This window comes from Taudactylus pleione, unplaced genomic scaffold (assembly GCF_031769625.1).
Source record: "Taudactylus pleione unplaced genomic scaffold, aTauple2 ptg000019l, whole genome shotgun sequence".
NCBI classification, from domain to species: Eukaryota; Metazoa; Chordata; class Amphibia; order Anura; family Myobatrachidae; genus Taudactylus; species Taudactylus pleione.
In genome coordinates, this window is record NW_028284421.1 from 3,192,004 (window position 1) to 3,210,781 (window position 18,778).

At 40.0% G+C, this 18,778-nt stretch overlaps 1 protein-coding gene across 1 annotated transcript in view; it reads right to left on the bottom strand.

Moving 5' to 3' along the window:
• Nucleotides 1–18,778, bottom strand: part of PRTG (protogenin) — a 114,972-nt gene that overhangs the window by 9,707 nt on the left and 86,487 nt on the right. Inside the window, exons 12-15 of the mRNA XM_088443075.1 lie at nt 7,832–7,927; nt 6,501–6,687; nt 5,108–5,235; nt 3,247–3,417 (exon numbers count right to left, since the gene is read on the bottom strand). Of these exons, the coding sequence (XP_088299201.1) occupies nt 3,247–3,417; nt 5,108–5,235; nt 6,501–6,687; nt 7,832–7,927 (582 nt within the window). The remainder of the gene's footprint in view (nt 1–3,246; nt 3,418–5,107; nt 5,236–6,500; nt 6,688–7,831; nt 7,928–18,778) is intronic.

The window sequence follows — 18,778 nt, forward strand, 5'->3', positions numbered from 1 at the left end:
ATATTCTATGTGAATTAAGTGGTGATGCCATGAGCAAGGTCCAGCCAGAACAATCCCGGGGGCCCCACTCCCAAACGCTCACCCCAAAATAATTATTGCTACATTGCTACACTCTGGGTCATATAATAACAAATTGATGTACTGCATGATAACAGTACATGTATGAGCTGAGAGCTAACTTACCTTGGAGTGGTCCTTGGCTGGAATTTTTTGGGGTGCCTTGCTTCTCGGACGTGAACCCCTTAATTTTAGGGACGCTGGTATAGAGGAGCCTTGACGACGGCCCAGCGCTTATTCATATATTTGCAAATGTATGTAAACCAATACCTCTGAATTTCTATTATCATGTAGGATTCAAGTATTTTTGATTTATCTGCAGTGTGCTGGAGGGCAATTTTCTTTTTTCTGTGTTGTGTAAACCCCGCCCTTTACAAGCACCTGCAGTATATTAAGCTGATTGAGCAACTACCATATTTTTTGCTTGCAGTTTGGAGGCATGAAAGGAGTCAGCATTAGGAGGAGGTGCTGATCCTTATAGTGCCATGTGGAGGTTTTTTGGGGTACCTCCAAGGTAAGTTAGCTCTCAGCTCATACATGTACTGTTATCATGCAGTACATCAATTTGTTATTATATGACCCAGAGTGGGTGCTACTATTATGTAGCAATAATTATTTTGGGGTGAGCATTTGGGAGTGGGGCCCCCGGGATTGTTCTGGCTGGACCTTGCTCATGGCATCACCACTTAATTCACATAGAATATTTTTTCACTTTTCTATGTGTTTGTGTATTATTTATGTAATTTTAATTCTTTTACATCTCATTAACACTTATTGATTTATCTTTACACACCTATCCTTTAACACTTCACTATCACCTTTTTTCCCCTTTTCGTGTGATGCCCCGGGAGTGGTCCTTGGCTGGAATTTTTTGGGGTGCCTTGCTTCTCGGACGTGAACCCCTTAATTTTAGGGATGCTGGTATAGAGGAGCCTTGACGACGGCCCAGCGCTTATTCATATATTTGCAAATGTATGTAAACCAATACCTCTGAATTTCTATTATCATGTAGGATTCAAGTATTTTTGATTTATCTGCAGTGTGCTGGAGGGCAATTTTCTTTTTTCTGTGTTCAGTGTAAACCCCGCCCTTTACAAGCACCTGCAGTATATTAAGCTGATTGAGCAACTACCATATTTTTTGCTTGCAGTTTGGAGGCATGAAAGGAGTCAGCATTAGGAGGAGGAGCTGATCCTTATAGTGCCATGTGGAGGTTTTTTGGGGTACCTCCAAGGTAAGTTAGCTCTCAGCTCATACATGTACTGTTATCATGCAGTACATCAATTTGTTATTATATGACCCAGAGTGGGTGCTACTATTATGTAGCAATAATTATTTTGGGGTGAGCGTTTGGGAGTGGGGCCCCCGGGATTGTTCTGGCTGGACCTTGCTCATGGCATCACCACTTAATTCACATAGAATATTTTTTCACTTTTCTATGTGTTTGTGTATTATTTATGTAATTTTAATTCTTTTACATCTCATTAACACTTATTGATTTATCTTTACACACCTATCCTTTAACACTTCACTATCACCTTTTTTCCCCTTTTCGTGTGATGCCCCGGGAGTGGTCCTTGGCTGGAATTTTTTGGGGTGCCTTGCTTCTCGGACGTGAACCCCTTAATTTTAGGGATGCTGGTATAGAGGAGCCTTGACAACGGCCCAGCGCTTATTCATATATTTGCAAATGTATGTAAACCAATACCTCTGAATTTCTATTATCATGTAGGATTCAAGTATTTTTGATTTATCTGTAGTGTGCTGGAGGGCAATTTTCTTTTTTCTGTGTTCAGTGTAAACCCCGCCCTTTACAAGCACCTGCAGTATATTAAGCTGATTGAGCAACTACCATATTTTTTGTTCACTCAGAAACTGCATGGCTGCCCGATGTTTACGCTGATGCACGTCGTCGGATGGACATGATGGATATGAGAAGGCAGCAGTGGGCGTCCCTATACTCACTAAGCTTTGGATGACATTAGCTTATTTTCGCAATTGCGATTTGTAAGACAATCGCAGTTGCGAATGCATTAACGTAAATCCCGGTATGAGGCCGAGAATCTTTCACTGCTACCTAATAACAGCATTGTCACATTTCCGGGATTAAGAATAAGATTTAAAACAGTGTTAGTGTAAAAATGTCTCTGTGAGAGAATGCAGTTGTGAATGCATTAGCGTACATATCTGATTTAGGCCCTCTGTCCCTAAAGCTAGCCCTAACCCTCATGTTTATGTCGACTTTATGACGCAGTAGACATTTTAACTATGTCGACATCATCAATGTCGACCTTCAGCCTTCAAAAACAATAATAATACTATTGACTGTATACCCCGGGCTATCTGCAATATGTGCATGACTCGTAGAGAATGTATTCTGCTATCAGGCCTTTGTGCAGCTTTTCTGGATCAAAGAAATAAACAACCGCTCCACAGAATGGGAAGTGTCTACAGCGCCATTCCAGTTATTAAGTGTTAGGTGAGCAGAGTTCTCTCTGCAGCAGCTGTGTCTTGTCCTCTGTGACATAACTTCTGGCATCATGTTATAAAGCTGTCATGGGTCAGGATACTTCACAGACTTTCAGACTATAAAACACTGATCAAAATACAAGTATAGAGACTGTAAGTCTAATTGACTTTCAGTGAAGCCAGATCTAAGGCTATCCAGGCATAACGTCTAAATTAAAAGAGAAACATCTGTGGAAACCTCCAGAGTGTTTCAATCAACGAGAGTCCATTTATTCATTAATGAATTCACCACTCCAACATTAAGGCCTCTTAACTTCAATATATCTTAATGATTTAAAGCAAGGCTGTATGCAAGCAAATCCAAGGAAAGTAATAAAGTAATAACTATTTATTAATTGGCGTCATAAAACCTCTAACTAATTTTTGCATATGTACTTTATTGTCTACACATAAATGTTTTACAAACCAATAGAAGTAACTGTAGAGAAAGATGGTGCACATTGATCTATGATGTTTATATAAGGGTAACGCAGTGATGCTGTTACTGGCACCGCACTCCCCCATCCCCCACCTGGACCGTCCGTCTCCTGATCTCCCAGAGGGGGCCAGAGATAAGTTGGCACCTGTGCTTATACTGACACACATGGTCTGTTGTACACATATCAGTAAAACCAACCAGGACCAAACACATGAACATGATTGAAGTATCAAGATAATTACCATCTCTCTGCATGATCTGCCACTCGCCAGCCACCCAGTCTTTTCTTGATGCATAGAGTATTGTGTAACGGGTGACAGCGGAATCCAAGTTCCCAGGTGGTTTCCAGGAGACCAAAGCAGTATTTTCCTCAATCAGTGTCACCTTCACATCCATGGGTGGACTCGTAGGGGCTGCATGAAAACAATAATATTTAAAGTACAATACAGGTAGAGTAAAGTCTTAAATGTCTGTGAGTTTAGATGAACATTGGCTGTGGACATTGGATAATTTTTCTGCTCACTTGTGGCTATTTATGTTTTTTTTTATTTTTTATTTTCTGCAATTTGAATGCAGCAAAAGTGACATCAAAGCAAAGGAGCAAAAAATAGAAATATAACAGTTATACAGTTGGGTTATACAGGTGAAATAAAAACAGAGACAACATCAGTAACTGCATGTAGACAGGGGAAACAGGGGAGTAGGGAAAGCAGGGGAGGGGGGAGTGGTAGCAGAGAAGCCTTGCTGGGAGAGCGCTCAGAAGATAGTGGGGAGCACCACATACAGTGTCCGGCTGGGCATGAAGGGCCCACCAGGGAATGCAGTGGTAGGGGCCCAAGCTTAATGAGTGTGGCCAGCCACTACAGAGGGACCTGGACAACTATTAGAGAGGCCACAGACTGCAAAGAACAGGGACAAAGGACACTTTATAATGGAGGGAATAGAGGTGTGCCAGGACTGCCCATTTTAATTGTCAGGAGGGTTAATATTGGTGTAGTTTCCATAGAAACAAACCAAGCACCCAGGTTCATCCTTTGCCCTGCTCCACCATATTAGTGAACCTCTAGTAGAGTAAAGCTGGATACACACTAGGATCCGTCTATCTGAATGATTGGTAAGTGCATACACACTTACTAATCGTTGGCAAAATCTTTACATGTGCCCGCCCAGTTGTGATGTCAGTCACTGGCGGCCTCATTCCGCCCGTACAAACAGCACGATGTGCCGATATATCTGCCATGGGCTGTGCTGCACATCCGATGCAATAGGTCTGTAAACTACGTAATTCACAGACATATCGCTGGTACACACCTGCAGACGCCCCCATGATTTATCGGCCGTTCAATTGAACGCCCGATATGTCGGCCAGCGTGCACCCAGCATTACGATGCATAATTTGAGTTAACATTCTGGGACCAGACCATATGAGAAGGGGGCCACAGGCAGTGGGGTTAGATAAGAACCGCAGACGTGTCGGACAGTCTAAACGCCGTTTCATGTAGCCATTGCATTCTTCTGCGCAGTATGAGAACTCTCGGAGTGTCAGAGAGCTGCGGTGTTTGCAGAAGGTTGTCTATGCATCGTCGTCAGACGGATAGGAGAAGCTAGCAGTGGACGCCCCTATGCTCGGCTGTGCTTTGGAAGACATTAGCATATTTTAGCAACTGCGATCCATGAGCGAATGTAGTTGTGTTTACATTACCATCCATCTCTTTTATTAACACAGAGTTTTAACTGCAGCTTCTGATTTGAGCAAAAGTGTGTATTAGCCATTAGGAAAACAATTCACTAAGCCGAAATAAGAGGACTACTACTACCATTTTTACCTGAATTTGCCCCTTATGTTATGCCAAAAAAAAAAGGCAAAAAAGCATTTTCTACTTTTAGCATCATAAATAATTTAAATGCATCTAATTTTAAATACATCATATTTACATGAACCACTTTCAGTTTTATGTACTGTACAAATACGTGTTCTACACTAGCGCTCACAGTAACTGTCCTCATTCTATTCAGCAGTCAGTGTAGACACCGTTTTACAAGGCCTGTGGGACTACTAGCATTCAATACGCTATAAAAGTAAATGGCTTTCATAACTCCTACCTTCTCGGAGGGTGGAATAGTAAACCACAGGACTCCAGGGACTCGACAACTGGTCCACATGCAGCCTTACTGCAAACTCATACTTGGTATTTGCTTCAAGATCCTGAACTAAAATGTGAGGCTCTGACCTGCAGGACACACAGGAAAGTATATGTCCTTATAAGTGGATATCGCTCAGGAAATCAAATTTCCAGCCTGTCTGGATGTATACAGATACAGGGAATCATACTAAAAGAAATGTTAAAATGTCAGTAAATGGTTACATACATACACGTGCGAGCAATAAAATATTCTTTAGACTTGTCATTCAAACTATATATTCCACTTTACTGTTACACACGTTTCACTCATATCTAATGCAAATAGAATTTATGAAATGTTGAACTTGTTGGATCTGTAAATGTTTTGACCTTACCATGCAACATGTTTTAAAGGGCCCCTAACCTAAAGCCGAGCACACATGCAGCTAGATGGCATAATTGCAGAATAACCAGATCAGTGTGCAATTTGGTTGCACATATGTGGTCAAATTACACTGATTTGTTTGTACAAGTGCCTCAAGAACTCCAAGATGGTGTCTCCGCTCACGCCTACATTTCTCAGTGAAGCAAAGCCGACAAACATGCCAAAATTGGGGTTGTCCCGATTAAACCCGATTTTCACAACACAGAATCAGTTATGATGAGCCCACACACTACGCTACACTACAATACAATACACTACAATACAATACAATACAATACACTACAATACATGTTTGGTCAATTTGTTCCAAATAACCAAAGTGACCAACAAAGACTGTACCTTGTCTGGGCAGTTTAAGCCAAGAAAATCTTTACAAATATATCTGTAAAAGTATTATGCCTTTTACATGCATTTTTAAAATATGTTAAATGGAAGTGAATCCAAAAATCACTGTACCAAGCGTGACCATAACTTGTGCACTTTTACAAGTGTTTTAAGTTGCATTTTTTTAACTTTACTTGTCCCAATTCAGCGTGTTTGATGTATTTTAATGCTTATACAAAACTATCCAATCATCTATAATGTGCATGTTACAACACAATTTGCGATCATGTTTTGCTACATAATGAAAATGCATCTCAATATATGTAGTGTTATAATCAGGAAGAGTAGCAGGTCTTCAAAAGTTATTCCCACATTCGCTAACATAGAAATGTTACACCTGGGAGTCAAAAAATACTACAAAATATATATTTAATAAGTTCTGCAAGTTTGCCAACCTTTACCCTTTAAATATTTGGCAATTTTGTTGTGGAATCTGTCTCATGACAATAGAAAGGTTACAAAAAAAAGCAAATATATGAAGCATTTTATCTCCAAAACAGTAGCAGCTGCTGTGCAACAAGTGACCAGTGCAGAAGTTACTTACGTTTGGAGATAGATCACTAAGGAAGCATTCTGCAGGCCCACAGGATTGCAGCGCACAGTATAGTTTATCGCCTGTCCAGAGGAGAATGCAGGTCGCCCCCAGTGTAGGTAGATAGCAGAGGAGCTGCTTGCGTTGGCATACAGATGATGAGGCGGAGGAGGAGGGGGTATCATGTGATCAGGGACCGCTATTTGAAAGCAGAAATGAAGAATTTTTTTTTACATTTAGTGGAAGCTTCTAGAATGTTATGGTAGTTTTACTATTTCGAAGTTTAAAAATAAATACCTGTTAAATTCACCTTGTGACAGGTTCTGAGTTTTAAAGTTTAAAATATATGTTATGTTATACTTAGACACAAATTATATTACTATTGAAGGTGTCTTACTGTAAAACACTGTGGGGTCAGCTTATTGTATTAAGGAAACAGAAAAAATAGCTATTGTAAAGTATGGGCCAAATGGCTGTATGTTAATGCATCTTTGTCACCAGAGCAGGATCCTATAGGAATATGTAATACATTACATACTGTATGTCCCCTTCTCAGGAATCCCCACTCATATCCTCTCTCAGATTCTGCCTATCAGTGACCTCATAAGTGTGCCGACACACCATAGGCCCGCTTATTGAGGTAGCGGAGTTGCCAGTCATCCTGTGACTCAGCAGTACATGCTCACAGCACAGGCAGCAGGCAGTGCTTCCCTGTATATTCCCTACATCAGAGGAAGTCCCTACACTAGCCACTATTAAACTCTCTCCCTCCTAAGCGCACCACATGAGTATTAGGTTTAGGAAGGAGTGAGCAGGCTTCCCTATGGTTCACAGCATTTCAATAAATACAGGCAGCGCTTGAAATAGGACTTGCACATATATTCCTGAAAAGGGAAGAAAATACAGTACATACTATATATTAAGTGATATACATTATATAAATTCAATAGTCCATGGTGTTGGGAAGGCAAATTGCAATCATTTCAGCAACCAACAACAATTTTTATTTTGGTAGGATGCAGTCTTTGTGAAAATGTTCAGAAGTAATTATTACAATGATAAGTGTGGCCTCTTTATGTTTAGTATGGTCTTGCTTTGCTGCCTATATTTATTGTATGAGCCTCTACCAATTCAGTTAATGTGTACCTGTCACCCACACCCAATGCTGTCAGCCATTTTCTGTGCTGAGCTAATGTGCCTCATGCCTTAATAGGAAGGCACTCTCATTCAAATTGGTACACCCTACAAAATGGCAGCCTCCATTGCGTGGTGATGACGATGATGATTAAACTTTTAATTATTTTTCACATATGACCTTTTTTGAGATGTTCTGAGTCACTTACAAACACAAATTGGTGTGCTGACTGTTTGGTCCGCTTGATAACCTTCATCCATATTATTATAAGCAAGTAACCTTACATGGTACTTTCTTCTGGGCTCTACAATAAAGAAAAAATGCAGTGATTTGTACATAAAAACACCCAATATACGTGTGGTTACATAAGCATCCATTATAGATTACTGCTCTGCACAGGGTACTTTTAGTTACACTCCAGTTATTTATTTATGTAGACAATATGGAGTAAACTACTATTATTAATGCACTTACATATTTATATGTAATTATGACTGTTGAAAGACATGCTTAAGGCAATACAGGATGAAGGAGACAGACATTTCCTTATTCCCGTATACTGATGTTAGGTAACAGAAAAAAAACCTCTTCCCAAACAGCAGTTACCTAAGGAAGAGTACAGAATTACTAAGCCTGCTCTCCAAATTCCTATGGAGTGTCCATAATCCACACCTCTGGCACCATTGTAAAGAGAGGAGAAAACACACACTCATAACCTTTAGCTTCACATGAATCAAAGTCACCTCTGTACATCAAAACTGCCTGACAAATAGCCTTCAATTTTAATCACCCTCTGGTTTATGTCCACCTTCCCCATATTTTTACCTTACTGAGGGTTCTCTGCATTCTCTGACATCTATGCATCCTACTCCAACACTTTTATTTATTAACATTTTTTTCTATGGGGCCTGAATATTCTGCAGTGATTTACTGATGGAAACAGACACAGTAATAAAACAAGACTGGGCATTAACAGACAAAGAGATAAGAAGGCCCTGCTCAGCAGCTCACAATCTTAAATATATTGGCATAAAATAATGGTATTTTAATTCTAAGGCACCACAAGGGAAATATGTAAGACTCTCATATTGGCGAATATGCATTTAGTTCAGGACGCAATAGCGTTCGACTTGTGCTCAACTCTGCTGCAGCCCTTTATGTACAGTATCTGGAATATGTTGGTTTTGCACTTCATGTAAGTGCATTAGAAATGCAGCAAGTAGCCCTGCACACTGATTTATGAAGGAGAAAAATAATATATTAGCTGCTGCTAGATTGTAGAATGTTGTTTCATTCGCAGGTATTTACGTCAGTGTATCTTGGCGCTCTTTGTCAGGTAAAATCAATCCTTATTTATGAGTTCCAGTTGAGTGGGTCATCATTACCAGAGATTTAGTCATGCTATCTCTGAAATACAGAGATAGCGAGGGTCCTACTTATCTGAAGCCCACTGCGTGTATACCAGTGATAGAAAGCTGTAAACGGTTCACTGCTTGGTTTTCTGAACTGTGTTCTCAACAAGCAGCTCTCTTCAAATTGAGGAGGACAGCTAAAGGCAATTGAACAGAATAGCAAATACCACATGTTTTAAGCTATTCCCATGGTTGAGTAACAGTTACTCCGATCAGGATAGAGAAGAACAGCTATGATTAATATTACCAACTATACTGTTCAAAATGCCTTATTATCCACTGAGGCATCGCTTGGATAAAACACATCCTTAGAACCCTGTATTACAGGTTTGCCAAAATATAATCTGCAAAATAAAATAAAAAATCTGCAACTGAACTATTAATCTTTTTCTGCTGCATTTTATATAACCGTCATGTGCAGAAGGTACAAGTTATTTAAGGAATAGGTGCTGGAGAACATTACTTATGCTTGCTACTTATTTCTGCTAGCTTAACCTTTTACAGCCCTACAGAAAGATTATTACAGAGATGCCCCGCTCTTTCTCCACAGTAAGGATTCTTTGTTATATGTCAGCTCTCCCCCATGGTGATAATAGATGTGAGCTGAAACCTAAGCCTGCCATCTGCAGAACAATGATCTGAGGATTGGTTATCAAGTGGTATTTCTAGCTAGAGACAAGGACAAGCAACAGGACAGCAGTTACTAGTGCTGAAACCCCTCAGGCAACTTTCTACCACTAGATGTCACTGCACACCCATAGCTCAAAATAGAGTTTCGGAGTCCAAAGAGAGAATCTCAATCACTCCCTAATGATAAAGATTTTTATGATAACAAATGGAGTGTAGATAGTGTCAGTAATTATTAATAACACTATAAAAGCACTTAACCTTGCTGAAATAGGCATTTAATCACACCTCTGTGTGTCAATGAATATATAATGTTATGTTGACATAAATGCTGTTTAAGGAACCCATTAACTAATGCTGTAAAGCCAATAAATCTTGCACAAGCTATATAAACTGGAGTGTAAAGCTGCGTACACACGGTACGATAAAACTGATTGATGTGAATGATAGCGATATCGTACATATCGTTATCGTTCAAATCAATCAGTTTTTGGTCCCTTCCAACCCACCAATGACTTGCGATGCGCGGGCACATATGGACGATATCGATATCGTGCATCGCCCGTGCATGCAGGTCAACTTGCTCAATATCGAGCAAGTTACTAAAGGGACCCGCGATAGTTCATTTCGGGTCATTATAGTCGTTGGTAAGTTGCTGGTGTGCTGGATGTTCGATATCGCAAGACGATCAGACAACGATATTGTTATCGTTGTCTGATCGCTCAGCTTATATACACCACAAAAGCTTCAATTTGTTGTTCTGTGGATCACTGTTGCTCCTATAGCTAGATGAAACTTCATAAGTTGACTGTACACAGAAAAAAATTCTACATTCATAAAGCACAGAGCTTTTAAGTAGGATGTAAAAGTACACATTTCATATTGCTTCAGCACTATAAAAACCTACAGTGCCTAGGGCTAAATTAGTGCAACTTCATAAATAATTATACGCCTAATCCATAATTCATATTTTTTGCTTTACAGCTCTCCCTGCTTCTTGGGAAAAGAAAGTAGATGGTTTCCTCTTAACAATCTAAAACGGACTACATTTCCAAGCAGTCTAATCTTACTGCAGAGAGAGTCTTCTATGTATACCTTTATGGGCTAGGATATATAGAGAACAAACAAGAGTGCCTGCTATGAAATGGATTGTTAATTTTTCATCCTTCAATAAAGCTTCTTCACCTTGTAATGTAAACCAAGTATTGATATGAGCTTCCCAAGCTCTTATTTTGCCTGGAGCTTAAAAAGCAATGGGTATGTCATGTAGCATTCCTTACAGCTGTTAGCACAAATGGAAATAGGGTCACTGATCTCACTTATGATATTCTGTGACTATGTGGATGGAATGCACAATATAATGCTATACTTGCTGTTGTTTCTTTGCAGAATTACCGCGTCATTGGATTAAAATAATGGCAGTCATAAAATGCACCTACAGAGAATTGCTACCCTTTCTTGTACAGAAATACTGTGATCACTTCATTGGTCAAAGAAGTCAATTTTACCAATAGAGTTTGTACACAAAGACTTATCTTGCGTTGCTAAAACAAAATTAAACCCTGGATTCACAATGGAATGAGTTTTAGAATAATACATAATTGCATGAGGAACTTAAAAAGAAAGTGACGCACACATTCTATGTAATTGTTCAACTGAAAGAGAAGTTGAAGAGTTGAATTGGGGTGTGAAGGTTCAACGTATGGTGTGGCTAAATGTACACTTTTTACAAGCTCCTTTGTATTGTAAGGTTTTGTATACCCGGCTGACCCATTGTTCTCCGAGAGTCCGACTGGAAAGCTCATTGGTCCTGATTTCTAGGGTGAGTGCACTGCCCTCAAGACCAACCTCTCAACACAATAGAGTCTACATCATCATTCAGCCAAAGGGGCAGCAGTATGGACCAGTGTGACATTTAGGTCAAGACCTTTGCCATAAAATCTGGGGCTGACCAAAGTGTGCTTGGAGCAATAGATGTGCAGGGGAATTGATATAGGGGGAAGGGTGGGAAAACTAAAAACACAGAAGAGAAGTGCCAGCCCCAAAATGTAAATGATAACAAAACAGCTGTAACAGGGTTGAATCTAGGATATTAGGTTACACAGAGATCCAGAGCGAGAACAGACTTCATATTGGAAGTATGCATATTATTATCTTCCTGTTCTGTACTGATCTGCTTGATAGATTCCAATGTAGTCATTTGTGCTCATATTGTTTTGTGGGTTTTTGGCATTCAAAATATATAAAAATTATTTAGACATAATGCAGTTATTTTACTAAACATCATTTTTTTAACTACAAAAAGAATCTCAATTTTGGCAAAGTGTTATTAAAAATGAAGGTTAGTTTTCTTCTACAAGGAATCACTAGGCAATATATTTCTGGTAGCTATGCTTTGTGTGTCCAAAGTACCTGTGTGACCCCACAAGAGCTCCATTTAAACATTTTACCCCACATAATAACTTCACTACGTTTAAGCATTTCATCAAATTACAGGGAGGAAGAGAGAAAATCTGCAGGATTAGATGATGTTCTGTGGCAATGGACAATTATCACACCTCTCGTGAACCCGGTTAACCTCTCCTATGCCAGAGGGGAAGCCACACATGACAGATCAATGTATCCCCAGGTCCACTCTTGTAATAAGAGAGTGTTTTTTTTTTCTACAGTGCTTGATCTAATATATTGTGGATGCCTCAAGTGTTCCAAAAGACAAAAACAAGGAAAGATAATGTGATTTAGAGACATAATCCAACTCCCAGTGCACAATCAATTCAATACCTTTATATTTCAGGTCAAATTCAGGATAAGATCTCAATTATTTGTTGGGAGCAGTTGTATATAGTTTTGTTAACTCTATGACACCAGGATAAAGCACCTAAATAAATTAATAGCTGTTGTTTCACATTTTAATACTCAGCTTTTAAAATAGATCTATATATATCTAACATCAAAATATTATTTTTTGTTGCCAAAACATTTTTTTCTGCTAAGATGCCAGGGGGCTACCCATACTATTGTGACCCCTTTGTGTAAGAAAATAAAAGCACCATTTATTACTTGCCTCATAAGGTCTGAGCCATTCGCACAGACACTACATGGTCATACAATTCTGTGCTTTTGTCAAATTATTTTCTTGAGTTAACCCCTTCCTTGCCACAGGAGTCTCTGGCTACAAAAAATGCAGTGTTACATATGGAACAGGGCACACTATAGAGAGTGTATAAGAAGAAAAACATTGTCAAAAAAACCCCCAAAAAAACAAAGATGCAAAAGGGGCACCAGCAAACTGCCTTTATTTATTATCTATAGTAGTAATACTGTTAGGTTATTCCTACTAGTGTACAGTTGTCCCTAGGGAATATATCCCTAAGCATCATTTATAAAGAGCTAGACAAGCTTTGGCCCACATTCCACACAGACGGGTGATTCACGGTGGACGCAGATGCAGTAGCGGCTGCAACTTTTGTCACAACTGTAACTCTTGTGTTTTAGATGGATCTCCATGCAACTTCGATCTGCGTCTCCCGGCGGTAAATTTGGGGACACATGTGCAGTGCATCTCGGATGTCTGCACAGCAGCACAGAGGTAAAAGATTAGGTGCTAGGGTATTTTTATATTTGTATTAATAAGCAATGCAGCTGGGCGAAAGAGTGCCCTGTGCCATCCTGCCCCCCTAAGTGCATGACATCATGATGCCATGCAGAAGGGGTGGGGCCGCAGGCCCTGGGAAGTGCAGCACTGCCTGTAGAGTCCTGAGGACGCTCCGAGAGGCTGCACAGACTGCAGGGTGCCTACTTGGTGTGTCCAAAGGACATTCTGGGTGGCACTGCAGCAACGATACTGGCTGCAGGGTGCCGTTTCCAGCACCATGCTAGCCAGAAGAAAGGGTGGGGGGGCATAAGTATACACACTTCTTACAGGCCTGTGATGTGGCAACATATGCACGTAAAAATGCTTCTATCTACGTATTTTCCCTATGTATGTTCTGGGCGCACAAGTGTTCAATTTAAATACATTACTGAGGACAATAACAATACCTCATAAGGCATGTGACCATGTTTGGCTAGTCCATTAAACATTTGATCAAGTTTATTATTCATCCAATAATCAATATATTCTTGTTGTAATAATCTATGAACAAATGCTTAAAACAAGGAGCAAAAACAGCACTTTCAGCCCAATTTTATTGTGCTGAGAAGACGATTACAATTTCATAAATTGACCATTCATAAAGATGGTAAATTAAATCTGATAGTTAAAATAATCCTGCAAATGTATACCAGCCATTAAAGTGAGTGGTGTATATTCAGTAAACTCATTGCATAACTGTCCAACTTAATCATCCATACCCAACGACCTGCAAGAGTTGTGAATAGTGTAACTAGCAGCTTAACTCTTCATTATATATAAAACTAACACATGTTATTTGATGTGTATTGAGCTGAGTACCAGGCCTGTGGGTAGCTCTTTGAAGTCTTTATCTGTAATACAGACCTAGACTCCCAAACTTCTCCTTGCAGGACACCAATAAAAGTGCCTGCTATATACAATTAGTACACAGAACATTGTTTCACCTCTGTGGAATTTCCAACCCACACATTGTCATCAAATGGCAAAAACAAACAAATCTACAAGTGTATGTTGTGAGCAAAATAAAACTTATTTTTCTGATTAATAAAGAAATAATAACATAAAGACATTGGTGGGAAGGTAATGCTTCTCTGTTGACTAATGCAATTTTCATAATGTTCAATGGCAAGTGAATGCTCAGTGCTTCACTTATCCTCTCTAGTATCTATGCTACCCTATAGTGACTCTGTATAAAGTGTGTAATTATGTTACTAGAAAGCAGGACTTCACAGAATAACACATGAGCTGACAGATTTCGCTGTAATTTTGAAATGATCAGGCTCTTGACAACATGATTCACATGTGGCACCTCCGGCAGAAAGCCCAAACACTATAATTTACGTGTAAAGCAAACAAAACATTCACTCCCTATATTAAATGTTGTCAACCTAGTTTTACACTTTCAGTATACTATTCTAAAATCATTCAGCACATAAAACTAAGTAGAAGTATTACAGATTTTAATTTCAATTCCAGTACTTGCCCTGCTCATTGGGGTTTGTAAATTGTATTGATCCTCCAGCATTAGCAATGTTGCTTATGGAATATACATATGGGTAAGTTATTATGTAAGATTCAGCTCATTAAAAAAAAAATGACAGGAGAAACAACTTAAATTGTTCTGTTTGAATAGGAAAAGTTACAGGCGGTTATGTAATGTTGTTACAGAAGCGGCTGGATTTTAGCAAGTTTGCTGCCACATTTAAAGCGGCAATTACGTTATGCAAAACCCATATTACAACTGATACCCCTTTCACATCTGACTGCCGGGTTGCACCTGGTATTTTGATCACAGGTCCGTCCCAGATGCGACCCGGCTGAGGCCCCTTTCAGACTGGCGGCTCAACCCGGCACTAATGCCGGGTTGATTACATCACTGCCATCACATGTTGAGTCGGCGCTTGGATGATGAGATCATCTCCAAGCAGCAGCTCTTCCTATGCAGTGAACAGAACCCAGGTCGCATCAACCCGGGTTAACCGATTACACTGCTCCGCAAGCCAGGTTGAAAACGTGTTCAACCTTTCTCGTGACCAGAGTAGAAATCCGGGTCACTCAACCCGGCTTATTTCAACCTGGCCCTTTCACACTGCACAGTAACCAGGGTTGCTACCGCGTTCACGTGCAATAATTAGGATAATTGCTGAAATCCTACCGGTTCTATAATCTTTGAACCGATTACATAATTCCCATAGTCTTTCATTTTTATAAATGTAGAAATTTTATCTGAAAATAGGCATGCATCCAACATATACACCCAGTGGGATTATTGTGGGTTGAAGCAATATTCGTAATAATGAAATGAAAGAAAATATAGGTACTTTGCTCAGTTATACTATATGATATGTTGAATATTAGTACTGCCTGTAAAATGGCATTCTCCACTAGTAATTTACGAGTTCACTTTAAGAATTGGTTAAATGGGATAACCATGTGATCACTGAGGAAGTTACAATGAATGCTCAGCAACAGTTACCAGCTGGAAAAAGACTCAACTGAGTCCAGCTATGGCATCTTAGAAAACCTCAGATAAAATGACATTGTAATGTCTGATCCAACGTGTGTTCTAGACAAGATAATCGGGTATTCTCCTTATGCAGAATTTATATGAGGACCTGTGAATCATATTTTTAGTAAACATGAAAGTGACTCAGATGACTGTTATCAGCGTCCTACATGCTGTATCATTATTTATGCTTCTTTATAGCATAATCCCTTTTCTGCGGTGTCAGAGAGGATAAGTAATGCCGATGAATTTCACATACAAAAAACACACAGTGTTATTTTATTTCCATTTTATTTGCCAGGCACTGAAAATCAAAAAGGTTAAAAAAATTTTTTTTAATTTCCATTCCAGTTAATTCTGGTTGCTTTCCTTTTCTATGTTGTATAATGCTAGTGATAAAACAATATTTTCCTGAATATATATAAATGATTGACAGATTAGCCCCACAGGAGAAGGTGCTGGACTGCTGCAAAACCGGTGAATATTTATGATAATTCTCTGATTTCCTGCAGTTTCTTAAAACAAGAGCCTTTTCCTTAGGGGGAGGGGGACAGTTGTGACATCAGGAAGACAAATACCACAGCAATTAGTTAATATTATAATTCTACAGCAGCCAAAGTAAATTCTCATCATCATTATGCTAATCTCCAGTTTGTTCTGGATGGTTCCCATGTAATTCAAAGAACCGGGTCTTCTAAGACTCTTTATCAGAAAATGTTTTGCTTTCCAGGACCTCAATGGAAAGGCAGATGCTGCCATAACCGCAGCTTACTCAGGTACAATCAGCAGCTGCCGCTGCATTATTAATGAACTGACCTTCCTCTGAGTACGTGGGACAGTAATTCATCCCTCATTTCCAAGTTGTACTCATTGCTGTGCTGAAGCAATCACCCTTTTTTGGGGGGGCTATTTCAAATACATAAATGTATTTGTGTAAATATAAAGCTGTATGTGGACACACCAGGTTAAGGTTCGGATGGTAGGCAGCTAAAGCCGGGCAATCCCATCTATCTTTTACGTTATCATGAATGGCTGAGTTACATGTATATATCTTTTTGTCCACAAAGATAATGTAAACGGATTCATTTAAAAAAAATAAGATATGCTTATTCCTAGGTAGCATGCCATGCTGCACACATTTGCAGCTATCAACTCTCAATATGTAGTTTTCACTTTTATTTTGTTGCTGGTGCACAGAGAACATAAGAGGCTGTGATGGTCCAGATACTGGAATTTGCCCAAGTCCATTTCCCAATCAAATGTTTCCTTTGCACTCTCTCATTCTGTGGCTAATCATTTATAATAATAATAATAATGCTAAACACGGTCATACTACCATATTGAAAATGACAATTATGATAATGTAATGACAACTTTTTAAAACATGATGACTGCTAACAAAGAAACTATATATCAATGAAGTAACTTACACGGTATCTTTTGTTGTGGATTTTTGACCAAAATAGAAAAATTAGATGCAAATAATATGTAAATTAATGCAAATCCTCTTTACTTTTCTCCAGACAGTTTTAGGCTTGTTCACATGGGTACGGTGCACCTGTGTGATTACAGTTCCACTGTCACAGTAAATGTAAGTCCTAAAATCCCTGGAAAAGATATCTGAGAAAATAGGAGACTGTGGGCCTGATTTAGAGGTGCACGCTCTAACAGCCGCGACTGCGTCTTTATGCTAATGCTGCAGCCGATGGGATTCGTACAGAAACACCCACCAGTTGCAGCGCCATTCTGCCACTATGCGCATTAAAATATACCATGGAACACTGCACCATCCCTATGGAGGGGCAGAATCTCTGTCTGAACATGGGGCCTGATTCAGAGCCACTCGTAAGCGGCAGCTCGTTCGCTCCGAGCGATGTTTGCCCAACTGCGCATGCGTACGGATCGTTATACGCATGCGCGAACCAGTCAGTGCGGCCGAAATTCATGTGTTCGCAAAATAGCGAATGCCTGCTATTTTGAGTGACAGAATGAGGCGTATGTGGGTGGTAACAGGGGAAGGTGCTTGAAAACGGGGAGTGGAAATCCGTTCGCAGGCGTGCTTAAAGGTCAAAACGGGCGTTTTAAGGGAGTGCATAATTAATCCAGCAGTGTCATTGACCACGTCACTAGGTTTTTTTAACTCAGAACTGCTCGCAAAATAGTGGTTGAAAAAACCAACCACAAGAATAGCGAGCAGTTCAGACGCTGTTCGATGTACTCGATTAATCAAATAAATAGCGGACATGACGTATGGTGCGAGCGGCTAGGGGGCGTATTTTTCAAATTTACGTTCGCATGTTTTGCTCGTTCGTTCAGACTTAGAGGCGTGAACAGACCGCAAAGTACGAACGGTTCATTTGAATAGCCACCCCTTTTTAGAAAACGAACGACCGCAAATAGCGAGCGGCTCTGAATGAGGGCCATGGTCTCCTGAATCAGTGCAACTGCGGCAAAAAACGCAGTCACTGACCACGACACGCCCGCATGGGCAAAATATTTCGTAACAGGTGATCATCTAAACAGGACAAAGAGTTGGAGAAGGCGCATCCACAGGATGTTTCTGGTTTATGAAAGAGTGGGCTGCCTTATTTTCCCTCAAAACTCATGACATTACTCTGCAACCTTAGGGACTGCAAGGATCAGATCCCACTGCTATACCTACAATGGCATGCACTTTGAATTTCTACTGGAAAGCACAATTTGGGTGGGATGTACCACTCATCGCACCATTTACCGCATGTACAGCGGCGTTATTAGCGCTGGTATGCATGTGTATAGCTGGTATGCATGAACAATTGAGACTAAAATCGCATTGGACAGCTCTTCTGATAAGATCTGCCCTTTGCAGCATGAGGACTTCCAGGTTTACGACCTGGGAGTCCTTCTGCACATGCGCGGCCTTTGGCCAGCACATGTGCAAGCTGCGAGGGGACACTGGGAGGGATCCTATTGGATCCCTATTGGGGAAGTCTGCGG